Raw genomic sequence first — 27,018 nt, forward strand, 5'->3', positions numbered from 1 at the left:
GTAAAATAGTCACCCATTCCAATCTCTGGGTGGGGACTTCTCAAGACATCATCATCAGGAAAAACAAAAGTGGTTTTCTACACATCAGTGTGTGGAATGTTGGGCAGATAGGTTAGAAAATTTAAAACAGGAAATCGATAGTTTAGAATTAGATATAGAGGTAATTAGTGAAGTTCAGTGGCAGGAGAAACAGAACTTATGGTCAGGTGAATATAGAGTTACAAATATGAAATCAAATAGGTATAGTGCAGTAGTAAGTTGAACAATGAATAAGATAATAGGAATGCTGATTAGCTATTATGAACAGCATAGTGAATGTGTTATTGTAGCCAAGATAGACAGAAAGCTTACACTCACCACAGTAGCTCCAGTTCATACACCAATTAGCTCTGCAGCTGGTGAAGAAATTGATGAAATGTATATATGGATTATATCATGGTAAGCCAGCCAAATGAAGTGGGCAAAAGGAATACTAATGTCTCAAAAACTGGACTGACAGGAAATGCAAAATGGCTAACCAGGAATGGCTAGAGGACAAATATAAGGATAAAGAAGCATACATCATTAGAGGAAATTAAAATTAAAGAGGCCTTTGGAGAAAAGAGAAGCAGCTGCATGAATATCAAGAGCTCTGATGGAACACTAGTTCTAAGCAAAGAGAGGAAAGTTGAAGGGAGGAAGGATTATACAGAGGGTCTCTACAAGGGAGATGTACTTGAAGGCAGTATTATAGAAATGGAAGAGCACGTAGATGAAGACGAGATGGAAGATATGATATTGCAAGAGGAATTTGACAGAGCACTGAAAGGCCTACACCAGAACACGGTCCCAGGAGTAGGTGACATTCCATCAGATCTACTAATAACCTTAGCAGAGCCAGCCACAATAAAACTCTGTCATCTGGCGTGCAAGACGTATGGACATGTGAAATACCCTCATACTTCAAGAAGAATCTAATAATTCAAATTTGAAAGAAAGCAGATGCAGACAGGTGAGAATTTTACCGAACTATCACTTTAGTAGTCACGGTTGCAAAATGCAAACAAGAATTCTTTACAGAAGAATAGAAAAACTGGTAGAAGCCAACCTCAGGGAAGATCAGTTTGGGTTTCGGAGAAATGCGGGAACACACAACAAAACACTGGTTCTATGACTTCTCTTAGAAGATAGGTTCAGGAAAGACAAACCTATGTTTATAGCATTAGGAGGCTTCGAGAAAGTTCTTAACCATATTGACCAGAATAATTTCTTTGAAATCCTGAAGATATCAGGGGTAAAATACAAGGAGAAAAATGTTATTTACAGCTTATACAGAAACCACATGGCACTTATTTAAGAGTCAAGTGGCATGAAAAAGAAGCAGTGGTTGAAAATGGAGTGAGACAGTGTTGTAGACTATCGCTGATGTCATTCAATCTGTACACAGAGCAAGGAATTAAGGAAACTAAAGAAAAATTTGGATTAGGAATTAAATACCAGGGAGAAGAAATAAAAACTTTAAGCATTGCCGATGACATTGTAATTGTGTCAGAAAGAGCAGAAGACTTGAAGAGCAGCTGAATGGAATGGACAGTTTATTGAAAGGAGGATCTAAGATTAACATAAACAAAAGCAAAACAGGGACAATGAAATGTAGATGAATTAAATCACATGATGCTGACAGAATTAGATTAGGAAATGAAACACTAAAAGTAGTAGATGAATTTTGTTATGTGGGTAGCAAAATAACTGATGATGGCCGAAGTAGGGAGGACATAAAATGTAAAATAGCAATAGCAAGAAAGAGCATTTCTGAAGAAGAGGAATTTGCTAACATAGAATATAGAATTAAGTGATATGAAGTATTTTCTGAAAGTATTTGTATGGAATGCAGCCATGTATGGAAGTGAAGCATGGACAATAAACAGTTTAGACAAGAAGAGAATAGAAGCTTTTGAAATTTGGCATTACAGAAGAATGCCGAAGAACAGATGGGTAGATCACCTAACTAATGAGGAGATACTGAATAGAGTTGGAGAGACAAGACATCTGTGCACAACCTGACTAGAAGAAGGGATAGGTTGATAGAATACATTCTGAGACATCAAGGGATCACCATTTTGTACTGGAGGGAAGTGGGGAGGTTAAAAATTGCAGAGAGAGAGACCAAGAGGTGAATACAGTTAGCAGATTCAGAAGGATGTGGGTTGCAGTAGTTATTTGGAGATGAGAGGTTTGCACAGAATAGAGTAGCACTGAGAGTTGCATCAAACTAGTCTTCAGACTATCACAACACACCCTGTACGAAAGCTCGTATTACCTGTAAGGATCAGAATGAAAAATGTGGGAAATGAAATGGAATAATAAGAAAGGGATGCAAATTAAAGTAAAGAAAGAGAAAACGTGAAGGAAATAGAGAGAAGTGTTACAGGTCACTTGAACAGGTAATTTTCAGTACACAAAAATAAAAGCACAAGAGCACTTGTCATGAAACAGTACTATAAGATGCACAAGATACTCAGTAAATGATGAAACACAGCAGTAATTTTGAGACAGAAGAATGACATTGTTCCATAAAAACACGGGAGAACTGCCGGATATAAGAAACGTCCTGCCATGATATTTCGGCGCAGTCTTCTGGCCATCTTCAGATGAGTGCCACTGTAGTAGTACTGGCGAGTACGCACTGAGCTCCAATAATTGAAGCCTCACTGAGGTGACATTGTGCATGTGCTGCTCAGCGTGCGCGTTCACAATGGCTCCGTGCGCTGCGCCTCGCGCTCCCCACTGTGAAAGCCTGGCGTATCGGTGTCAGGTCGATTTCCATCTTTATGCAGATAACTACGTCGACTACGAAGTTTCTCTACAACAGGATTCCAAGCAGAGTTTAGCTGATAACCGCTATCTCGATTGAAGAGAGTCTTGTTGTCAGACAATCTTATTTCCACAGATTCATTGATAATCGAGCTCCAAAAGTTTGATGTATGGGCCAAAATTTTTGTATCGTCGTAATTCATGGAATGGTCTGTGGAAATACAACGTTCGGCGATTGCGGACTTGGTGGGTTGGAGAAGGCGAGTATGCCGTTGGTGTTCCACAATGCGTTCCTGCACAGTTCGTGTTTTTTGCCCTGTACATGATTTGCCACATTCACACAGAATTTTGTAAACACCTGGTTTACGCAGGCCCAGGTCGTCTTTAACGGATCCCACCAGTGATGAAATTTTGGAAGGAGGGCGAAAGATGACTTTCACTTGATACTTCCTCAATATTCTGCCTATCTGTGAAGAAATATTCCCAATAAATGGTAGATAAACAGTCGACCTGAAGGCCTCTTCCTCTTCCTTGTTCCGTCGTTTGTAGGTATTCATCACTCTGTTTACTTGCCTAGGTGAAAAGCCATTCTTCAAAAATACTTTTTGCAGGTGTTCCAGTTCCGCTTGAAGACTGTCGGCGTCAGAGATAGTATGGGCACGGTGGATCAAGGTTTTGAGAACGCCCATTGTTTGTGCTGGGTGGTGGGAACTAGTAGCTTGTAGATACAGGTCTGTATGAGTGGGCTTTCTGTACACCGAGTGACCAAGTGTACCATCACTCTTCCGTCGCACCAAGACGTCTAAAAATGGCAGATAACCATCTTTCTCTATCTCCATGGTAAACTTTATGTTTTCATGTATGGAGTTCATGTGACATAAAAATTCTTGGAGACGGTCCAGATCATGAGGCCACACTATAAAAGTGTTGCCAACGTACCACCAAAATACTGTTGGTAAGTGGCAGAGTCAAGTGCTCTCTCCTCAAAATCCTCCATAAAAAAATTGGCCACCAGGGGAGACAAAGGACTCCCCATGGCAACACCGTCAGATTGTTCATAAAATTCGTTGTTAAATATAAAATATGTAGAGGAGAGAGTGTGCTCAAACAACGCTGTAATGTCTGCACCAAACATATTGCCAATGAGGTGTAGTGAGTCCACCAGAGGCACCTCTGTGAACAGTGAAACCACATCAAGACTGACCAATAAGTCACTACTTTGCAGTTGTAGTGACTGAAGTCGACTGATAAAATCACCAGAATTCTTTACGTGATGTTAACACTTGCTTATCATTGGTTTGAGCAAAGATGCCAAGAATTTTGCTAGGTCGTAGGTGGCTGCTCCAATGTTACATTGACATTCATTAGCTATCTCACTACTACAGTTTCAATAGTTATACAATGATATATGTTTAACTTAGGCACTAAAAACCCACTTGACAATGACAGAATAAGATGGCATTATGAGTCCATGTGAAAATATAATCAACTGTGGCTGCAGCCACAGAAGTTAGTGAGAATGAATTTTGTTATGAGCTGTCAACAATGCCTGAATGGAAAAATAAGATAGGTAAATACAACAAACATGTCGTAATAAAATAATATTAATGAAGAGGGTCAAAAACAAGAAATATCAGATGAGAATATGTCAGGAAATGAATACATAAAGAACAACAGGGCACAGAAGTTTATTAGTAAAAAGTGGTAGGAACAGAGATTTGGGCAGTAAAGCCAGCACGATGAATAGCAATAAGAGTAGCAGTAGTTTAATTATTCTAGAAAATACAATATTCTCATTTGATTAGGGTCTGTAAATATCCTCAAGAAGGCATAGAATCTAGTCATGGCTACAAACTGTGTAAACTAGTCTGATAAAGAGCCCAAGATTAACTGCTGATTTACATACTGTTTTTACAACTATCCTCAATCCAATGTTAATTCTTTATGGTCAGTAATTTCCTTTCCATTATTTAAAGTCAGTGAAAGAAAATTTATAGTAAATTTACTATAAAGTTAATATTGGTTGACACTCTCGCGAAGGAAGTGCCTAAGTGTCAAAATGTAATTATCAATTCCATATCATGTAACAAAAACGTAGACATTCTAAAATGAGATTTGCTGGTGTACAGCAGTTCCTCTGAGGAATCTTAATCTGTGTTTTTTACAAACTGCAGCTGCTGACTCACTCATTGGTATATGAATATAGTTTTCCTAAACAATGAGTAAATTTAGTGTATAATTTTTGCACAGTGTTAAAGGACATACATCATCCAATTCATTCACTTTTACTTCTGTTTGTTTCACTATGCAGCACACTAATTACTTAAAAATAATTCTGCAGAAAAACAAGATAACTGAATATTCTTGATCAGTTTATCTTAACGATACAAATTCCAAACAGCCATGAAAACTCTTACAAAGCATGGTAGCCAAGTGTTTACCCATTACAAATTCATGAACACACAATGCATGCCAAGGATTTAAATAGGGAACAGCCTTTCAAAATACAATAAACAAAAGAAACTGGACAAAATGGGGCATCATGCTGCTTAAAGACATTTATACCTATGTACGAGGTGCGACAATGAAGTAATGAGACTGATTTTCCTTGCAAGATGTGGCAACCCTGCAGGCTTGCATATGCACAATATCTTTGACCTCTGTTTATAAGCTACTTCTAGTCCAAGCGGCACATCGATGCAACTGCTCAGTCGTGAGTTGTGCTGTAATAAGTTAACATGTGTTTGTGTCTCTCGTCACGAAAATGGAATCGCATAATATTGCGCAACAGTATGCCATTTCTTTTTGTGTTAAATTGGGTGAACACGCGACAACAACTTACGGTAAGCTTGGTTGGTTGGTTGTTGTGGGGAAGGAGACCAGACAGCGAGGTCATTGGTCTTATCGGATTAGGGAAGGATGGGGAAGGAAGTCGGCCTTGCCCTTTGAAAGGAACCATCCCGGCATTTACCTGGAGCGATTTAGGCAAACCACGGAAAACCTAAATCAGGATGGCCGGACGCGGGATTGAACCGTCGTCCCCCCAAATGCGAGTCCAGTGTCTAACCACTGCGCCACTTCGCTCGGTTACGGTAAGCTTCAGAAGGCTTTTGGAGAGGAGGTTATATCCAGAGCATTGGCATAAAATGTTTCGTGAAGGCAGAATGAATGTTGAAGATGAAGATCGCGGTGGATGACCATCAAGCTCACAGACGGATGTCAACTTGGCCAGGGTGCGTGAACTCTTACGATCTGATCGAAGATTATCTGTGAAAATGATTGCAGAATAACTGAACATCAATTGAGAAACGGTGATGATGATTATCTGCAATCCTGTCCAGCGACATTAATTTGTTCCTAGTTCATTACGCAAAACTGAAAGTTTTCCTAAATCTAAGGGGGCCATCACAGCAGTATCCAGCGATGGTTGCAGAGATTTAAAGAAGGTGATTTCTCTCTACTGGACAATCCACGAAGTAGTAGACCATCGACGGCAGTGAGTGATGTGAATAAGGAGACCATTGATCAAATCATCCAAAATGACAGATGTGTGATGACATGACAGCTTGCTGAAATGACTAGTTTGTCATTGGGTGGTGTGGTATCACTGGTACAGTCACTAGGGTACAGAAAAATCTGTGCACATTGGGTGCCTACACTACTGGCCATTAAAATTGCTACACCACGAAGATGACGTGTTACAGACACGAAATTTAACCGACAGGAAGAAGATGCTGTGATATGCAAATGAGTAGCTTTTTAGAGCATTCACACAAGGTTGGCACTGGTGGCGACACCTACAACGTGCTGACATGAGGAAAGTGTCCAACGAATTTCTCATACACAAACAGCAGTTGACTGGCGTTGCCTGGTGAAACGTTGTGATGCCTCATGTAAGGAGGAGAAATGTGTACCATCACATTTCCGACTTTGATAAAGGTCGGATTGACGCCTATAGCGATTGCAGTTTATCGTATCACGAAATTCCCGCTCGCGTTGGCCGAGATCCAATGAATGTTAGCAGAATATGGAATCGGTGGGTTCAGGAGGGTAATAAGGAATGCCGTGCTGGATCCCAACAGCCTCGTGACACTAGCAATCGAGATGACAGGCATTTCATCCACATGGCTGTAACGGATTGTGCAGCCACGTCTCGATCCCTGAGTCAACAGATGGGGACATTTGCAAGACAAGAACCATCTACACGAACAGTTCGACGACATTTGCAGCATCATGGACTATCAGCTCGGAGACCATGGCTGCGTTTACCCTTGACGCTGCATCACAGACATGAGCGCCTGTGATGGTGTACTCAACGACGAACCTGGGTGCACGAATGGCAAAACGTAATTTTTTCAGATGAATCCAGGTTCTGTTTAGAGCATCATGATGGTCACATCCATGTTTGGCGACATCGCAGTGAACGCACATTGGAAGCAAGTATTCGTCATCGCCATACTGGCGTATCACCTGGCGTGATGGTGTGGGGTGCCATTGGTTACACGTCTCGGTCACCTCTTGTTCGCATTGACGGTACTTTGAACAGTGGACGTTACATTTCAGATGTGTTACAACACATGGCTCTACCCTTCATTCGATCCCTGCAGAACCCTACATTTCAGCAGGATAATGAATGACTGCATGTTGCAGGCCCTGTACGGGCCTTTCTGGATACAGAAAATGTTCTACTGCTGCCCTGGCCTCCATCTCTCTCACCAATTGAAAACATCTGGTCAATGGTGGCCGAGCAACTGGCTTGTCACAATAAGCCAGTCACTACTCTTGATGAACTGTGGTATTGAGTTCAAGCTGCATAGGCAGCTCTGTTTGACTCAATGCCCAGGCGTATCAAGGCAGTTATTACGGCCAGAGGTGGTTGTTCTCGGTACTGATTTCTCAGGATCTATGCACCCAAACTGCATGAAAATGTAATCACATGTCAGTTCTAGTATAACATATTTGTCCAATGAATACCCGTTTATCATCTGCGTTTCTTCTTGGTGTAGCAATTTTAACGTCCAGTAGATTACTGAGAAGAGAAATGAAAATGATGAGGAAGAATGTGTGCGAGTCCTTTACTGAAGACTGGAAACAGTGTTTTGATGGCGTCATTACCCAGGATGAAACTCAATCCATAGAGTTGCGTCATCCAGGTTCCCCTCGGAAGAAGAAACCAAGACTTCCATGAACAGCAGGCTGAAAGGTGATGGCCTCCTTCTTCTGGAATCAGTGTGGTGTCATTTTCATTGACTTTTTGGAACATGGCCCCACAATTAGTCGGACTGTTACTGTTTGTCATTGGAAAAGCTGTGACGTGTCATCATCAAGACCGACAGACCACAACTTCAGGGTCAGCTCATCAGACTATACCATGACAATGCCAAACCCCATACAGCCCTTATGACGCAGGAGAAAATCAGGAACGTGGGTTAGAAAATTGTTCCTCATCCTACCTACAGCCCGGACTCGACTCCGTCAGATTTTTACATCTTTGGCCATCTGAAGGCACACCTGCACGGTAAAACATTTGATAGTGAGAAAGACCTTATTTCCTATGTCAAGCAATGGTGTAAAATTCAATCCCCAGAATTTTACCACAGTGCATTTACATCATGGAAAGAACACTGAGCCAGATGTGTCACAGCTCATGGAGGCTACATTGAGTAGGCTCAATGTATAGCTAAATGTTCCAAGTATGTTCACAAAAAATTTCAATCTCCTCCTTGAAAGAAAACCTTAGAGATGACTGTGCAAAACTGAGCTACTTTCCTAAGTTCGTATGTCCCGTGTATGATATGCCTGCCTTGTATTTGGGGTAAGGATGACTCACTGGTCATACAGCCTCAGCCTGTAGTTAATCACTGAATGGAAGAGATCCTTATAAAACTGCAGGCGATATAAATCAGCTGTGTTTTGCTCTCCATCATTTCTTGTACTTCTACAATCTGAGTTATGGGGTTTAAATCTCTGGAGGCTTCTAACTTCCGTAAGTATGGCAGAAATACCAAATAAAACACAGGAAGATCACATAATTATTAAAATTTGGAAATATTTTTCAATGGGTGCACAAGTAAGTAAATTGACCCACATCCACCACACCTATGAGTGTGCGTGCTCCCACCCCCCTCCCTCCCCACACCCAACCACCCACATGAGCATGCGCATACGTGCTCGAGATCCTACATCATGTACTCTATGCCAGGATCGCACTGCAGCAGGTAGATTAAGGTGTAGTGGGGATTGTGGTGAGGGGAGTGAGTATAGGGACAGATAGCTCGGAAGCACCCAGGTGGAGGCTGCGGGAGAGGGGTGGAGATTATATATATAAAGTCGGAATTCATCAGAAACCAATCAGACACCAAGAATGCCAGAAGATGGTAAGAAGTCGGTTTGCCAAAATATCACACCTTATGGATGATGCTACCCGGCTGAACACCCGAGAAATTTTCAAGCTCGAAGGAAGGCAGCAGGTTTGTTGGCTAGGAATGTGAAAGGGACAGAGTGACATGAAAGGGCTAGGCTTATGCTGCACATGTACTGAAGTCAGTGGGGTGCTCTGTGGTGCTTGATAAAGGTGATGTGGAGACATGGATTCAGAGGGAGTGAAAGACAGAGGAAGGGGAAACTTTGGTGGATTTTGTGGAGACAGAGGGGTAAATGGAGATCAAGGAAATCAGAACTACAGGAGCAAAGAATGTATTTCAAGGGTAACTCCCACCTGCATTGCTCAAACATGCTGGTGGTGGAGGGGAGGATCCAGATGGCCCAGGTTGTTAACTAGCCACTGAAATTGAGTATGGTGTGCTCAGCTCCATGTTGTGCCACTGGGTGGTGACCATTCATTATGCTGGACAGTCGGTTGGTTGTCATACTGATACAAAAAGTTAGCAGTGACTGAAGCAGAGTTGGTATACAACATAATTGCTTTCACAGGTGGCCCCCATGAACCATGGACCTTGCTGTTGGTGGGGAGGCTTGTGTGCCTCAGCGATACAGATGGCCGTACCGTAGGTGCAACCACAACGGAGGGGTATCTGTTGAGAGGCCAGACAAACGTGTGGTTCCTGAAGAGGGGGCAGCAGCCTTTTCAGTAGCTGCAGGGGCAACAGTCTGGATGATTGACTGATCTGGCCTTGCAACACTAACCAAAACGGCCTTGCTGTGCTGGTATTGCGAACGGCTGAAAGCAAGGGGAAACTACAGCCGTAATTTTTCCCGAGGGCATGCAGCTTTCTTGTATGGTTAAATGATGATGGCGTCCTCTTGGGTAAAATATTCCGGAGGTAAAATAGTCTCCCATTCGGATCTCTGGGCGGGGACTACTCAAGAGGACGTCGTTATCAGGAGAAAGAAAACTGGCGTTCTACGGATCAGAGCGTGGAATGTCAGATCCCTTAATCGGGCAGGTAGATTAGAAAATTTAAAAAGGGTAATGGATAGGTTGAAGTTAGATGTAGTGGGAATTAGTGAAGTTCGGTGGCAGGAGGAACAAGACTTTTGGTCAGGTGAATACAGGGTAATAAATACAAAATCAAATTGGGGTAATGCAGGAGTAGGTTTAATAATGAATAAAAAAATAGGAGTGCGGGTAAGCTACCACCAACAGCATAGTGAACGCATTATTGTGGCCAAGATAGACACAAATCCCACGCCTACCACAGTAGTACAAGTTTATATGCCAACTAGCTCTGCAGATGATGAAGAAATTGATGAAATGTATGATGAGATAAAAGAAATTATTCAGGTAGTGAAGGGAGACGAAAATTTAATAGTCATGGGTGACTGGAATTCGAGAGTAGGAAAAGGGAGAGAAGGAAACATAGTGGGTGAATATGGATTGGGGGAGAGAAATGAAAGAGGAAGCCGTCTGGTAGAATTTTGCACAGAGCATAACTTAATCATAGATAACACTTGGTTCAAGAATCATAAAAGAAGGTTGTATACACGGAAGAATCCTGGAGATATTAGACAGTATCAGATAGATTATATAATGGTAAGACAGAGATTTAGGAACCCGGTTTTAAATTGTAAGACATTTCCAGGGGCAGATGTGGGCTCTGACCACAATCATTGGTTATGAACTGTAGATTAAAACTGAAGAATCTGCAAAAAGGTGGGAATTTAAGGAGATGGAACCTGGATAATCTGAAAGAACCAGAGGTTGTAGAGAGTTTCAGGGAGAGCATAAGAGAACAATTGACAGGAATGGGGGAAAGAAATACAGTAGAAGAAGAATGGGTAGCTCTGAGGGATGAACTAGTGAAGGCAGCAGAGGATCAAGTAGGTAAAAAGACAAGGGCTAGTAGAAATCCTTGGATAACAGAAGAAATATTGAATTTAATTGATGAAAGGAGAAAATATAAAAACGCAGTAAATGAAGCAGGCAAAAAGGAATACAAACGTCTCAAAAATGAGATCGACAGGAAGTGCAAAATGGCTAAGCAGGGATGGCTAGAGGACGAATGTAAGGATGTAGAGGCTTATCTCACTAGGGGTAAGATAGATACTGCCTACAGGAAAATTAAAGAGACCATTGGAGATAAGAGAACCACTTGCATGAATATCAAGAGCTCAGATGGAAACCCACTTCTAAGCAAAGAAGGGAAATCAGAAAGGTGGAAGTAGTATATAGAGGGTCTATACAAGGGAAAGCAGAAAGGTGGAAGGAGTATATAGAGGGTCTATACAAGGGCGATGTACTTGAGGACAATATTATGGAAATGGAAGAGGATGTAGATGAAGATGAAATGGGAGATACGATACTGCGTGAAGAGTTTGACAGAGCACTGAAAGACCTGAGTCAAAACAAGGCCCTGGGAGTAGACAACATTCCATTGGAACTACTGACGGCCTTGGGAGAGCCTGCACAACATCCTGATCCAACTCGGCAACAATCACTACTAGTGGTTCACCAGAATAAATTAACGCCCTCAAACTGTGGCCAATAATAAAATTGTTCACACAATAGCACAGTGAACAGCTTAGCACAACATGCTCTATTTGAACGGCTCCTTCACAAGCTGAGCCATTTGGGTCTTTCGTTATGTCACTGATCTTTGTTGTCCACTTGGTACCAACTGCATTCTTTCTTTCTTTCTGTCTTTTTTCAAGTAACCCAACATTGATCTTTCCATTCTTCTTTTGGTTACTTTTAGTTTTCTGATAATGAATTCATTTAATGTCCATGTCTCACAACCATATGTTATTATTGGCAGTATACATTGGTCAAAAACCATTTCCTTCAGCTCAGTGAACAACTCAGACTTCAAAACTGAAGAGTATCTTCCATAAGCTTGCCAGTAACATCGAAATATTTCTTGTCTTAGCTCTCCTTTCATATTTAGAAGTTCAACTGGACAGACATAGTCTGTGTTCCTTTGCAGAGATGTACTTCCAACAGATATATTTCTCTCCAGTGTCCATTCATTCATCACAATATTGGTTTTATCATAGTTCACTCTTAGACAATTTCAGACCAGACTAACACTAGTTCACTAACCAATATTTGACGTTGTTCTATACTGTTTTCTAACACAACAGTATCGTCAGCAAATCTCATAATTCATCTCTTTCCCAGAATTTGGTTTCCCTTTGTTTTCAGATCACTAGGACTGCTGAAAATAATTTTGGAGATACAGAGTCATCTTGCTTTACACCCTTTCCAATGAAAAATTTGTTGTTTTCTTCAACAACACTCACAAACACTGTGAAGGTTTAGTATATGTTGAGGGTCTATATACAGGAAACAAAACTGAGCATAATATTACAGAAAGAGAAGAGGAAGTGGGTGAAGATGAGATGGGAGATAATATTACAAGACGAATTTGATGGAGCACTGAAAGACTTAACTGGGAATAAGAGCCCCACAATTAGATGACATTTTCTCAGAATTATTGAAACCCTTGGGAGAGTCAGCCATGATAAAACTGGTGTGCAAGATGTAGAAGACTTGGGAAATACCTTCAGACTTCAAAAAGAATGCAATAGTTCTAATTCAAAAGAAGACTTGTGCTGACAGATGTGCATACTACCAAACCATCAGTTTTGTAAGTCACGGTTGCAAAATAGTGACATGAATTATTAGCAGAAGTACAGAAAAATTGGTAGAAGCCAACCTTGGAAAATATCGGTCTTAGATCTGGAGAAATGTAATAAGATATGAGTAATATCGACCTTACACCACATCTAAGAAGAATGGTTGAAGAAAGGAAACCCACATTTGCAGATTTAGACTACGCTTTTGACAATGTTAATGGAGGGTGCGAAAACTTATTTACATCTTGTATAGAAACCAGACTACAGTTATAAGAGTCGAAGGACATGAAATATTTTTTGGGGGAAATGTTACTTTACATGTTCTGCCCACTCACACTGCTCTTCTTGCTGCTTCCTACCAAGAAGATATACGATTAATTATGAAGTTAACCAGTGTTGTTTCCACCAGAGATCAACTCTTGAGCCTCCATATACATTTGCACAAATGAAAACTTGAATAGTGCATGAAAAACACTGTTCATCAGGTTCCATAATGTGTTGTTGGATTTCAAAATCTTGGCCATGTTACTGTCCGGCAGCCAACCAATGCATTCATTGCATTAACCCAAATGAAATCAGTCACAAGTTAAATAAATAAGCAGCAGGAACTGGTGGTGAAATAATTTTAACTCCTCACTTTTCACAGAATTAATTTACAGCACAAAAATTAAATGAAAATATCTTTCCGCACTAATCACAATAGTTTACTATTAAAATAATCTCAGTCAGTGTGAGAACCTAAGTAAGTCTAATGCCATCATGTGTTCATATGACATGTAGAAAATCTATGAAAATTATTCAAAGTGCTTCAGCTCATATCTAAGTTAACATTTCTGTAATCAGGAATTAATGATATTTTTAATTGCAAATCACCATCAATGTCAACTGAAAAATAGTTCACAGATGTTTGCATTAAGTCACCTAACCAGAAATTACTCAAAGTCCCAAGCTGAATAACGATTTAAAGTTCCTCGTAATCATCACATGTAAACCTCTGCAAATCCATGACCAAATATTCATAAGGTATTCTGGTTACACACAAGGCAACTTCCATCCGCACATGCATCCTACCTGTATGCCAACTCTGCTCCAATGGACTGCCGAAATCCAAGTATGTCACACTAAAATGGTCACGGATGCTTACAGCCTTACACTGATATGAGCCAGTTACATGCACTTTCAACTTGCAGAAACATACATAAAGTATAAATTTAATATACATATGAAGTCTGACGCAAATTTCATAAGCTTTTCAATGCTACTCATAGTTTTCATATAGGATTAATTGTTTTGTCACAAATAGTGTTTCTGCTCATATTTTGCATCATAATATCACTGAGAAATATTAAAAAGTTAAATTAATTACAAACATACATCTCTAGTTACCTCTATTTACTAATGCTTTCACTGTTTTCCTAGAAAATTAACTTTTCCATGGGTGGAATATACATTGCGGCCAGCGATTTGAAATATGAAATATTCCCAGAAAACAGGGTGATTCAGGAGGTATGTCACACAATTTGTGAGGTTGTTCTACATTTGAAAAAAGTCCTATCAACCTGTGTCTGATTTTCAATCATTATGGAACTGGAGTTGGTTGAAGACTACAGCCAGTCATGAATGGACATGAAGACAAATGTGAATAATACTTACTGAAATGCTGTGCAGGCACTGTGGTGGAAAGAATAATTGTGGGACAGACGACTGACGCATTCTACAAAGTGTGTGCGGGTTCTCCAATGGATGGTAGCCCTGTGACGTCGCACCGAGGCAACAGCTGCAAGCATACCCAGTGTGCAGTCACGGGTTGGATCAGTGAGCACTCATGAGGCCATGTGCATGTCACACTTAAGTGTTGTTTAATTGAGCAAGTCCAGTGTGTCCATACCACATATGGTCACCCATGCAGAATAGGCAGACATGGTGCTTGTGTACGGATACTATAATGGCTGTGCCCTTGTGGCTGTGACAGAACACCAGAGACATTTTCCTGATCGACAAACCTCCTGCCAGGGTATTTCCCAGAGTTTTTCAAACTTTAGAAGAATCGAGAACACTACACAGTGAACACCTAACATCAGAACATGAGGTTGTCCAATCAGGTGAGGAAAGACATGACATTATTGCAATGGTACAACGGAGTCATCCATTATCTGTCAGCTCGATATTCCATAAACACGAATGTGGCATACGTTACATTCTGAGGGCTTGTATCCATTCCATGGGCAGCCCATGCAGCATCTGCATCTGGGTGACTCCGAAAACAGACAGCAATTTTTTTTTAATAGTTGGCTGTACACAGAGACATCGTGTAGTACACTTTATCTGCAGATGAAGCTACACTTACACACAATGGTATCATGAACACCTGAATTCCCATGCATGGGCAATGGAGAACCCATGAGACACTAGAGAAACATGATTCCAAGTTAGGTTCTCAGTCAACATCTGGCGAGGTACTGTTGATGGGCTTGTGATAGGGTCTGTGTTCCTGCCGAATCACATGACAGTTGCTGAGTATGCACATTTACCGGTGGAAAACCTACTTGCACTTTTAGTGACCTGACACTGATGATGGTAAATGTACCTGCAACATAATGGATCACCAATTCAGTGTACCTGCAAGTATCCCAGTATCTGAATAACACATTTCCTCAATGATGGATTGGCTTTGGTGGACCCACTAACAGGCCTAACAGATCGCACGATCTAACCCAATTAAACTTCTGTTTATAAGGCTGGTTAAAGGGAGATGTGTATGCTACAAAGGTGGACACAAGTGAAGAACTTTTCACTTGCATCCCTGATCTGTTGTATGCATTAAAGCCTGCTGAGATGACATTCTATCTGAAACATAACACACCCGCCAATGTACTGACAAGTGAGTTGGGATGGGCGGGGGACTTTTTGAACACCTCTTGTAGGATATATCAGTCATCTCTCCAACTATTTTCTGTCCACCAAAGCACTTATACAGCATTTCAGCAAGTAATAGTCACACTTATCTTCATTTTCATTCTTGAATGTTTATAGTCATCAACCCACTTCACTTCTGTAATAATCAAAAATCGGACACATCTTCACAGGACTTTTTTGGTTTATTTTCACATATACTATCACCTCACAAATTATGTGACATTCCTCCTGAATCCCCCTGTATATTAGTACAGTCTGATGGTTCTCACTGAGTTCTATCCACTGATACTACATATGTTTGAATCGCTTAAGCCATTAGTGAGTTATTAAGTTTTAAAGATCCTTTCATATCCAAAACATTTAATAACGTGTAAACTTTATCTCGTAGTGGGACTGCCGTTTCACTCATGCACTCGTCTCTTTTTTGTTTAAAACCATGTGACTGGTTTCCCTGTCACTGGTTTGGCACAGTTTTTTATTTAGAGTTTCCCTTATTCCATATCTTCTTTATCCAGCCATGGTGCCCCCCCCCCCCCCCCCCCCCGCCTCCCGCCTCCCCTCCCAACAATGGTTTTTCCCACCACACAACATTTCTCTCCAGCTAACTGACCTGGAGTCAGGATTCCTCATATTTTCAATCTCTGCCAATCATCACACATCAAAGGTGATGCTACCTACTGACCATACCGCAGAGCTTATCCGGCATACCAAATCCCTTCTACAGCTGTCGAAACACTCACTCTTGGCTGTTTTTACACTCCCACACTACTACAGGATACGCAAACCGGGAAGCATCTGTTGTTGAAGTTTCTCGTAGGCCTTTTCAGGATGTACTGCCTCAAAGGTAAGCATTAGTTGAGAATGGTAATGAGAGGTTTGTAACCTATCCACTGAGGAAGTAGTAAAGGATCACAAGCAGAAATTTGAAAAGGGGATTAAAATTCAGGGAAAGGCAATAAAAACTTTATGTAATAGAATGCATTCCAATTAAATCGTGCTGCTGATGGAGTTACACTAAGTAATGAGCCATGAGAAGTAGTAGACCAATTTCGATATTTGGACATAAAAATAATCGATGATGTCCAAAGTACAGAAGATATAAAATGCAAAGTACCAACAGCAAGAAAAGTATTTCTGAAAATGAAGAATTTTTTAACACCCAACATACATTTTAAGGGTTATGAAGTCTGGAGTGCAATCATGTACAGAAGTTAAAATGTGGACAATAAGCAGATCAGACATCAAGAGAGTAGAAGCTCTTGAAATGTGGATTTACAGAAGAAAATTGAAGATTACATAAATAGATCGAATAGCTAATGACGAGGTACTGAACTGAATTGGGAGAAAAAAAAAAGTTCATGGCACAAGTTTTCTAAACACAATCGATCAGCTGATATGACACATTCTGAGGCATCAAAGAATAATAATTTTCACAATGGAGGGAAGTGTGTGTGTGTGTGTGTGTGTGTGTGTGTGTGTGTGTGTGTGGGGGGGGGTTAAAAATGTAAAGGGAGACCTAAGTAGGCACGAATACAGTAAGCAGTTTCAAATGGAGGTAGATTGCAGTAGTTATTCAGTGATGAAGAGACTTGCACAGTATAGACTAGTGCAGAGTGCTGCATAAAATCGGTCTTCAGACTGGAGAAAGCAACAACAATAACAATATTGTAGGGAAAATACATAGCTAAATCTGCAAGTAATTTGACGGTACACAGGGTCCAAAATTTAGTAGATGAAACTGCCATCTCTGGTAGCAACAATGTCTCTGACATGGCTGGGCACTGAGTCAAATTTAGCTTGGGTGCATCATTCCATGCTAATTGAACTTTATGCCAGAGGTAATCAGTCGTAATGGCCAGTGAATGGTGGTGAGCCAGTCTCTCGACAATCCATGATTAGGTACTTTCAACAGGTAAGAGAGCTGGAGAATATGATTGCTGGGGTAACAATCATACACATTCTGTGTGTTATAAGGACAGGACTGTCTTAGATTATCTGATTGAAAGATAATGCCACAGAGACCTTGGAGATGGGTCGTCACCACTGGCCTTAACACATCAGAACTGTAATGGCCACTGGCCAAGTTTTTGGCAACGACAACCAGAGGAGAGTGTGATGTGCACCCAATGGCGCACCAATCATCAGACCAGGTGCTGGGCCTGTAAGACAACGAAGAATGCAATCAGCCAATGTACTGTCTTGGAACATTCACATATAGATACATCCACCCCAATGATGTACACAGAGCCGAGACTCTTATGAAAAGACATCATGATGCCACCCATGTACACCACTGCTGATGTTCACACCACTGTCAGCTTGCTTCTTTCTGCTGTTATGTCTAGGGCAGCATAATCCTGCATGGGCGAGTGACCATGTCTCCTCCTTCGTGCCTAATGCGCTAGCCTCGTGTGAGCACTGAGGTCCTGGATGGCATTAAGTATGGCCCTCCTTAAGCCATTGATCCCATATCTGCATGAAAGTCTTGGGATCTGAACCAATCCGAGCAGCAATATCACGGACATAAAACTGTAGTTCTTCTTGTGAGGCAGTCACAACTATACAAGTCCCTTTTGTAAATTGAAGGAACTGCAGAACAGTTGCTGATCAACAATATTTAATATGGTGGAAGAAATGGAAATTTTAAGAAGCCTCCATTCCCATCCTCCTCATACTATTAATGAATGCATAAATATATTTTGTTAATTGCGACATAACTCCGGCCATTTAAGTTCTTTTTCTGTTTTCAGTTATATCTAGGTTACAGATTATACTTTTTTTTATGTAGAGGTTCTCTTTCCTCCTAATGTTGTGACTTTTCACCTTGCCCCATTTTTTCATTACAGTTTAAACCATTCCACCTACCCTAGCTCTAGTTTACAATGTCTGCATCATGAATGGTGTGCACCCTCCATAACATGACCAGTTACTAATCACTATTCATTGTTTTTCTGTTTGCTGGGCAGGTTGGGCAGCATGGGAACTGTTCATAGAACCTATGTAAGTGTTTCCACATAATGTAATCCTTTTTTATCACATCTTAGATCCTCCATCTAAAAGCTGACTATTATTTTCTCATTGTCAGGCTGTTTTTGTGAATTCCTAGGTTTCCCCCGTTATACTTCGGACATGAAACTTCAAAAGTTCCATGACAACATTGGAGTGGAAGATGACCTCAGTTGGTTAAGTGTTTTCTTCTGTGAGCAGCATTCCATCTTCTTCTTTATTTGTTCCTTTAAAAGTTCTTATGCATTTAGAAGTTCCTGAGTGTGTATAGTTGCTTATCCATTACACGTTTAATTTTTGAGGGTTGGGCTTACCCTCGTCTCGTAATATATTCTGATTCTTATAGGTTATGCCAGATGATGAAATTTTAGTATTCCAAAACTGGTCATGTAAACAATAAAAATATTGTTGATTCAGCAACTGTAGTGCAGTTCGTTCAATTTACAAAATTAAACTGTAGTCACAATCCCACACATTAGGGTATGGGTCTTTCCTCCTCATATGAAGCATACCATGATCTTCTCACAAACATTCAGGTGTAATTTCTGAATGAGACACCCGATATGCAATATTTCTTTATATAGAGAACTGCCTTATTCTACCTACTTTTGTGGTTGTACTGAAATGCTAATCATTTGATTATCCAAGCATGTAGTGCAGCTCTTGCCAATTTGACATTTACTGCATGCTGTCTTTATTGTGTTACGATTTTAATGGACAGCCAGGTGATAAGATTTGTTCATACTTTGGGTTACATAAATATATAGAACAGCATGGACTCCCAAAATGTTTTTATGCTAACTGTTATATCTGTTCCAGATATTCATTAAACACACCTTGTAATTATTTTGTAATGCTGTTTCAATATTTCAGTTGAAAATATTAGCTTGTAATGCATCAGCACCTTAGCTACACAGTGCATTATATGAAAACTTTTCAATTTTGTCCGGCCAGTGAAATGCCAGATACTGGTTTGAAGAAATAAAGAAATATTCACATTGTGCATCCTCTGGTACTGAGCACAGCACTATGAATTTATTGAAACATATCCTGGCAGGAAAGTAACATATCTTCAAAACAGTATAATTTTTCTTTTTTATGCTTTTTAGATATGCCTGCATAGGCAATTTTTAAACATGCTGTAAACTTGAGAGTCAACAGTGTATTGTAATTTGTGTGTCTTTAATTATGCTCCAGCTGTTCCTTTCTCACCAGACGATACATGGAAAACAGTTTACGTTAAACAGTAAAAATTCAGCACATTTAAATGCCCCAAAAAGGAATAATCAGTTCTCTCTGCGTTAAGTTACATTTTACAAATAAATTTTATTCTATTATACATTTTAGCAATAAGCAACATAATTTCCCTTCTCTGTTTCACTTACCTCAGGTTCCTCATCAGAGCTTTCATGCTCTTCTCCAACAGCAGATCTTTTTGCAATATTAGCCATACGCTGTGCATCCTCATCAACTTCAGGTTGCTCCTCATCTTCAGCACCTGCTTTGTCTTTTCCACCACCACGTGTACCTGTTTGGACACCTAATCTATAAAAGATTACAGAGAATAATGAATAATGGGATTCTCAGAATTGATGAAGTACACTATCAAAGTGAAGATTAAAGCACTCCGTCTTCAGGCCACGAGTGGCCTACCGGGACCATCCGACCGCCGTGTCATCCTCAGTCGAGGATGCGGATAGGAGGGGTGTGGGGTCAGCACACCGCTCTCCCGGTCGTTATGACGGTGTTCTTGACCGAAGCCGCTACTATTCCGTCGAGTAGCTCCTCAATTGGCATCACGAGGCTGAGTGCACCCCGAAAAATGGCAACAGCGCTTGTCGGCCTGGATGGTCACCCATCCAAGTGCCGACCACGCCCGACAGCGCTTAACTTCGGTGATCTCACGGGAACCGGTGTAGCCACTGCGGCAAGGCCTTTGCCTCTCAAAGTAAAGATAAATGACTTTATTTTTTCTCTGAAATTCCTTGTTTGAGATCCAGAGCTAAGCAGTTGGGATTGAGGTGAGAGTATCAAAGTGGGCCAATAAGTTATTCCCCATGACCAGGCAGCAGAGGTAATGGTACAAGTCGAATTGAACTGGGACATAGTGATGTTCTCAACAGAACACATCCTGTATCACACATATTTAGCACAAGTGAAGAGCAGTCTGAGAGGAGTATCTAATGATATAACTACTGAGCATACTGTTCGGAATAGTAACATATTCAGCAGAAAGTGATAAACAGGAGTTATGAGTAACTATCTGAGTTTAACCTACGTAGAAACTGACAAAAATGTACATGTGACCTCCTACAAGTTATTTATGGAAGACTGACCATACAAGAGGAACACTGAAGAACCAAAGAAACTGGTACACTTGTCTAACACTGTGTAGGGCCCCCGCAAGCGAAGTGTCGCAACACAACTTGGCATGGACTCGACTAATGTCTGAAGTAGTGCTGGAGGGAATTGACACCATGAATACTGCAGGGCTGTCCAAAAATCCGTAAGAGTACAAGGGTATGGATATCTCTTCTGAACAGCATGTTGCAAGGCATCCCAGACATGCCCAATAATGTTCATGTCTGGGGAGTTTCGTGGCCAGCAGAAGTGTTGAAACTCAGAAGAGTGTCCCTGGAGCCACTCTGTAGCTATTCTGAATGTGTGGGGTGTCGTATTTTCCTACTGGAATTGTAAAAGCCCATCGGAATGCACAATGGACATGAATGGATGCAGGTGATCAGACAGGATGGTTACATATGTGTCACCTGTCACAGTTGTATCTAGATGTATCAGGGTTCCCATATCACTCCAACCGCATACACCCCACACTATTACAGAGCCTCCATTAGCTTGAACTGTGCCCTGCTGACATGCAGGGTACATAGTTTTTCACAAGGTTGTCTCCATATCCATACATGCCCATCTGCTCAGTACAATTTGAAACGAGACTCGTCCGACCATGCAACATGTTTCCAGTCATCAACAGCCCAATGTCGGTGTGGACGGGCCCAGGTCAAGCGGGAGGCTTTGTATCGTGCAGTCATCAAGGGTACACGACGGAGCCTTAGGCTCTGAAAGCCCATACTGATGATGTTTCATTGAATGGTTTTCATGGTGACACTTGTTGATGGCCCAGCATTGAAATCTGCAGGAATTTGCAGAAGGGTTGTACTTCTGTCATGTTGAATGATTCTCTTCAGTCGTCGTCAGTCCCGTTCTTGCACAATCTTTTAACGGCCACTGCAATGTCAGAGATTTGATATTTAACCAGATTCCTGATATTCACAGTATACGAAAATCCTTACTTCATTGGTACCTCAGAGATGTTGTGTCCCATCTCTCGTGCACCGATTACAACACCACATTCAAACTCACTTAAATCTTGATAACCTGCCATTGTAGCAGCAGTAACCAAGCTAATAAATGCCCCAGATAATAGCTCTCTTACGTAGGCGTTGCCAACCGCAGCACCGTATTCTGCCTGTTTATGTATCTCTGTATTTGAATATGTATGCCTATACCAGTTTCTTTGGTGTTTCATTTTATAACCACAATATTATAAAATGGATAGATTGCTACTCACCACATAGAGAAGGCACTGAGTTGCAGACAGGCACCATGAAAAGATTACTAACCCTTGGATGCACAGGTGTTCAGACTGACTTTAACGCATGATGGGGACCTCAGAAGCCTCCACTGAGATCTCCATAAATATCATTATTTCTCAGCTTTGTTACATTATTTATTATGAAATCTTACTGTTATAAAACATGTCTGTAGCTAGTTTAATTAGAAAAATATTAAAGAAAAAGTGTGGACAATAATTTTCAGTGGAATAAGTTTCAATTTAATGAATGCTAATTTTATTTTTATTGTATACAATAACTTTTACTAATATTAAAATAAACTATGAATTATACTTTGCAGAGTTACAATGCAAATCAATATGCACAAAGCAAAATAGAAAGAAAGAAAATGGCTAAGTTGCATGTAACCTAGGCACACCAAAGTTGAGATAAACAGCATATAATACAAATAAAGATTAGGCTGCCTGTCACTAAGCTTTACACATTACTGCAAACAATCTTCACAAACAAGCACACACTATGTTCACTGCATACATTGTTAAAACATTTTGAACAATACTGAGCAATTTTCCTTTCCAGCTCCTGTGTGCACAAAAAGCTTTTTCTTCTGGGCCTTTTTCTTTCGTGGCTGAAATTCATTTCCAGGCACTTTTTGACGCCACATCCAACCAATATTTGTACGACAGTTCTTTGCAAATTTAAAGTTTTGGCTCTGTACTCCATACGCAGATGAATAAGTTGTAGGGGCAAGTCTTTCAAGGGAAGCCACCTTTTACGTGATTTCCCATTGTGATATACAGGCTGTCGTTTTGTGAACAAACAGAAAGCATTTATAGCTGCTACATCCATTACATTAGCCCATAATACAAATGACCATCTCCTTGTCTCACCTGATTTTGTTTTGTTATAAAATAGAATCATTTCTGGTATCTTCTTTTTATGAGTCTAATCAACTGTGGTGTCATGATGCATGGAACTTAGTAGTACCACACTCTTATTCTCACATCATCATCTCTGAATCCAAATGTTGAAGATAAAACCTCTCGTGTCTTACACGGTTTCATTTCAGGTGGAATTTGTGGTTTGTTACAGCGAAGAGTGCCGACTGCTGTAGTTTTATCCTTCAATAAATCTTGAAACAGGGAAACACTAGTAAAGTAGTTGTCCACCATGATGTTTATTGAGCTTCCTCTGAGCATCTTTGCCCGAGTCTTTACTACATGAACTGCAGTGTTAGCTTCACGAGGGCGACCTGGAGTTTTTCCTGAATACACTAGCCCATCTATATCACAAGATGTCAAAGAGTCACAGAGTCAGAATATCTTTATTCCATATTTTCCTGGTTTGCTTAGAATAAACTAGAAATTTACAACGCCCTCTGAAAGACACTAGCTGTTCATATACTGAGCAGCTCTCTCCTGGATGAAAGCTTTGCCTGCAGTTACTTATGAATAGTTTCCATACATTGCGAAAAGCTGTCATTTTATCATCTTGGCTCCTAGCTTGTCGAGTGCATCTACTGTTGAACCTGAAGACTCTCCTTATTTCTTCAAACCTGTTTACAGAAAAAGTTGCCATATAAACAGGGTTGCCGGAAGAGTCATGAAATAATCCCCTTACATGAACATCCCAGCTTCTGTAACTGCCAACTAATAAGAGAATTCCAAAAAATGCATTCATTTCCTCATATGTGACGTTATACCCTGTTTGACTTTTCATAACTGCTGAGTGTCATCCTTCCAGATTTGTGCAATGAATTATTTCATCTAAAATATTATTTGTGATGAAGTAACTCCAAGCACCTTTTGGTATTAGTTGTGACTTTCCCTAACAGGACCTGGAGAAATTTTCATTATATTTTGTGTAAGAATTCTACTAGAAGGTGGCAGTGTTTCGCGCCACTGAGTCCCATCGCGCCCAATAAAAGGTTTGCAGGCAGTTGTGTACTTGCTACATTATTTGAATTAGCTGGCAGCTGTTGGTTATCAGGCCAGATGTTTGGTGGTAAGCCCACTTCATTTACATCGGAATATTCGTTACTACTTTCTTCAGATTCTGAGCTGTCCGACAAAGGTGTATATGCAGGATCAGTATCAACTTTGAAAGCAATACTAGATTCATATTTGTCCAACCATTCAGAAATAATCATTGAAACATTTGGATCATCTGCATTTATAGCAGAATTACATTCTATCTTTCGAGATGTACTGGATGATTCCGTACTATAAGAAACAAATGTTCCTTGATTAGAAAGAGAATCTAAATAATTACTGCGTTAGAGAAAGAGAGAAGAAATGAAAACAGAAAGAATAACAAACACATTTACTTAAATCAGCCATGAGAGCGACTTCTTTCACGTCGGAGGTCAACTTCTATAATGAGTAGTAAGTCCGCCACTGTTGTCGCTGGATTCTGACCGTGCAACAATTGTCAGTATAAAAATATCCCAGGTACCAACATTTATGAACTGGGAGAAAAGCACTCACTAAAGCATTAGATTACATTAGGCCTGAAAGGGCCCCTTCATGCATTATGAGCACAGCATTAAGAAACCACTGATTTCATAAAATCTTTTCAACATTAAATACAAGTTTATTGTGTTTCTTAATGGTAAACGTATTTTTAAGGACTACATAAAGTAAGGTCTAATTACAGGTGAATTTAATATAATTAAATGGGTGTTTAATAGTCCCATCATGTATCCAAGGGCTAAACATTTTTAGCTTTCAGCAAAATACCTTCTTCAGGAATACAAAGCATGTACACATTCACATGAGCAAAATTTTCACAAACATGGCCATCGTCTCTGGCTGCTGTGGCCTGAAAGTGGCTGGAGACAGTGGCTGGCTGTGTGTGTGTGAAATTCTTAGCAGGCCTTCTGACCAAAAGCTTAAAATGTTTAGTAGTCTTTTCATTGTGCCAGTCTGTGGCTCAACGCATCCTCTGCGTGGTGAGTACCAATCTATCTTTTTCTTAATACTGTAATTTCATCCGGGGTTTTCTACTGTGTCACGCGTCAGATGCGAATGATGATAAGTGTGAAAGAAATGAAAGGTCCATGGATACAGAACATGGACACTAAAGGTTCACCAGGATATGACAAATGATACCAAATAAAACAGCACAAACTACATCTGTAAATTGATGAATGTAAGTTGCAACCATTGTTTCTGTATTAAATGCAATGTGAACACGTACCTGTTATATTGTTCACAGAGCGACCAGGTATATAAAAAAGTGTTATTAGGATAAACAGTACTAAATTTTCTCTATTCTCATCTGTATTAACACCTTTTTCTCTAAGTAGTCTGAATCTACGGATTTCGCCAGTAATTATAAAAACGCTGAGCATTCACAAACTCAGTCAACCCCATAAACACCGATTAGCATTCACCCGTTCAGCTTTATTCCACTTAGCTCCTATAGCCCCATCCCCTTTTCTCTGCAGGAAAGTTTATTTGTAGATGCTATGGGGATTGCCCTGGCAGAGACATCACTATGCATGCATTAAAAAATAAACTTACGATTCATTCAGAAATCAACTTAGAATGTGTTCAAAAATGTTAAAAAACCAACAGGGATGTGTTTCAAAATCATATAAATAATCGATAGACCAATGTGTGCACGATGTTAGTTGCTTTCTGAGACAAGGTTTTTTCCCCTCAACAATATGAATTTGGCACCTCCCCGTCCCCCTTGCCACTCGAAATTGCCACCCGGGGCAGATACGACGGTTTGGCTCCCTGCCCTCTAGATCCAGGCCTGTTGCGCATGCCTGAATTTGGCAGCTTGGTTGCATAAGTAAAATTTTTCCAGGTAGCCTCTGGCTGCTTGCACTTCTGCAGCCAGAAGCAGGAAAAGGTATTATTCATGTGTGACTCAACTGCGCATGCACATGGGCTCACTTGCAACTGCTCAAACGAACTAATGTGAACAGTTGTGACGTCACGCTCATTGGAGGCAATTTGTTGTTATGAAGCACTACATAGTCTTCCTAAAGCCTTTGACGTCTTTTGCTGTTGGCAGACACTTGTATGAGCACTGCATTTTGTTGTCATATATGACGCATTTCCTTTGCAACGTAAGTTTTTATTTATTTTTATTGCTGCAGTAGCGAAATATAGTAATATACTTCGTTTGTTAGAGTATTGGTTTTTGCCAGTCAAAATTACAAAAATTTAACTGAAAACTAAAACAATTAAAAATTCCTGGGTTTTTCCTGGTTTTCTCCCGGATGTGCAGGGTCGTATACACCCTGAGCTTTACATTTCGCGGAAACTTGAGAACCCTAAATGATTTCTGCTGCAGAATAGCCATTTTTCAACATGTGACAGTAACCAAGCAAACAGAAGACAATCAATATCTAGCAGCAGTGAATATAAAATACTAGGTCATGATAGTTCTGACAACATAATACTTTGTAATATGTACATTCTTTTTGAAATACCCTGTGCTTCACTAGTAGTTCTATAAATAATCATGTAACAAGAGCATCTTTAGACCTACATTTACCAAGGCAAAACAAACACAAAACTCAAAACAGCATTTTGTACCAGGGAATGAAATTGTATAACAAATCACACAAGTAGATGAGAAAGATTACCAACATACATCTATTTAAAAAGAAAACTAAAACATTCTTCATAGTACTGTATACCACACAATTAAAGATGACTCA

General features: G+C 40.3%; 1 protein-coding gene across 1 annotated transcript in view; it reads right to left on the reverse strand.

Moving 5' to 3' along the window:
• Positions 1-27,018, reverse strand: part of LOC126412913 (DNA-directed RNA polymerase I subunit RPA1) — a 298,986-nt gene that overhangs the window by 79,992 nt on the left and 191,976 nt on the right. The window contains exon 25 of the mRNA XM_050082804.1: positions 20,136-20,295. Within this exon, the coding sequence (XP_049938761.1) occupies positions 20,136-20,295 (160 nt within the window). The remainder of the gene's footprint in view (positions 1-20,135; positions 20,296-27,018) is intronic.

This window comes from Schistocerca serialis, chromosome 1 (genome assembly GCF_023864345.2).
Source record: "Schistocerca serialis cubense isolate TAMUIC-IGC-003099 chromosome 1, iqSchSeri2.2, whole genome shotgun sequence".
NCBI lineage: Eukaryota > Metazoa > Arthropoda > Insecta > Orthoptera > Acrididae > Schistocerca > Schistocerca serialis.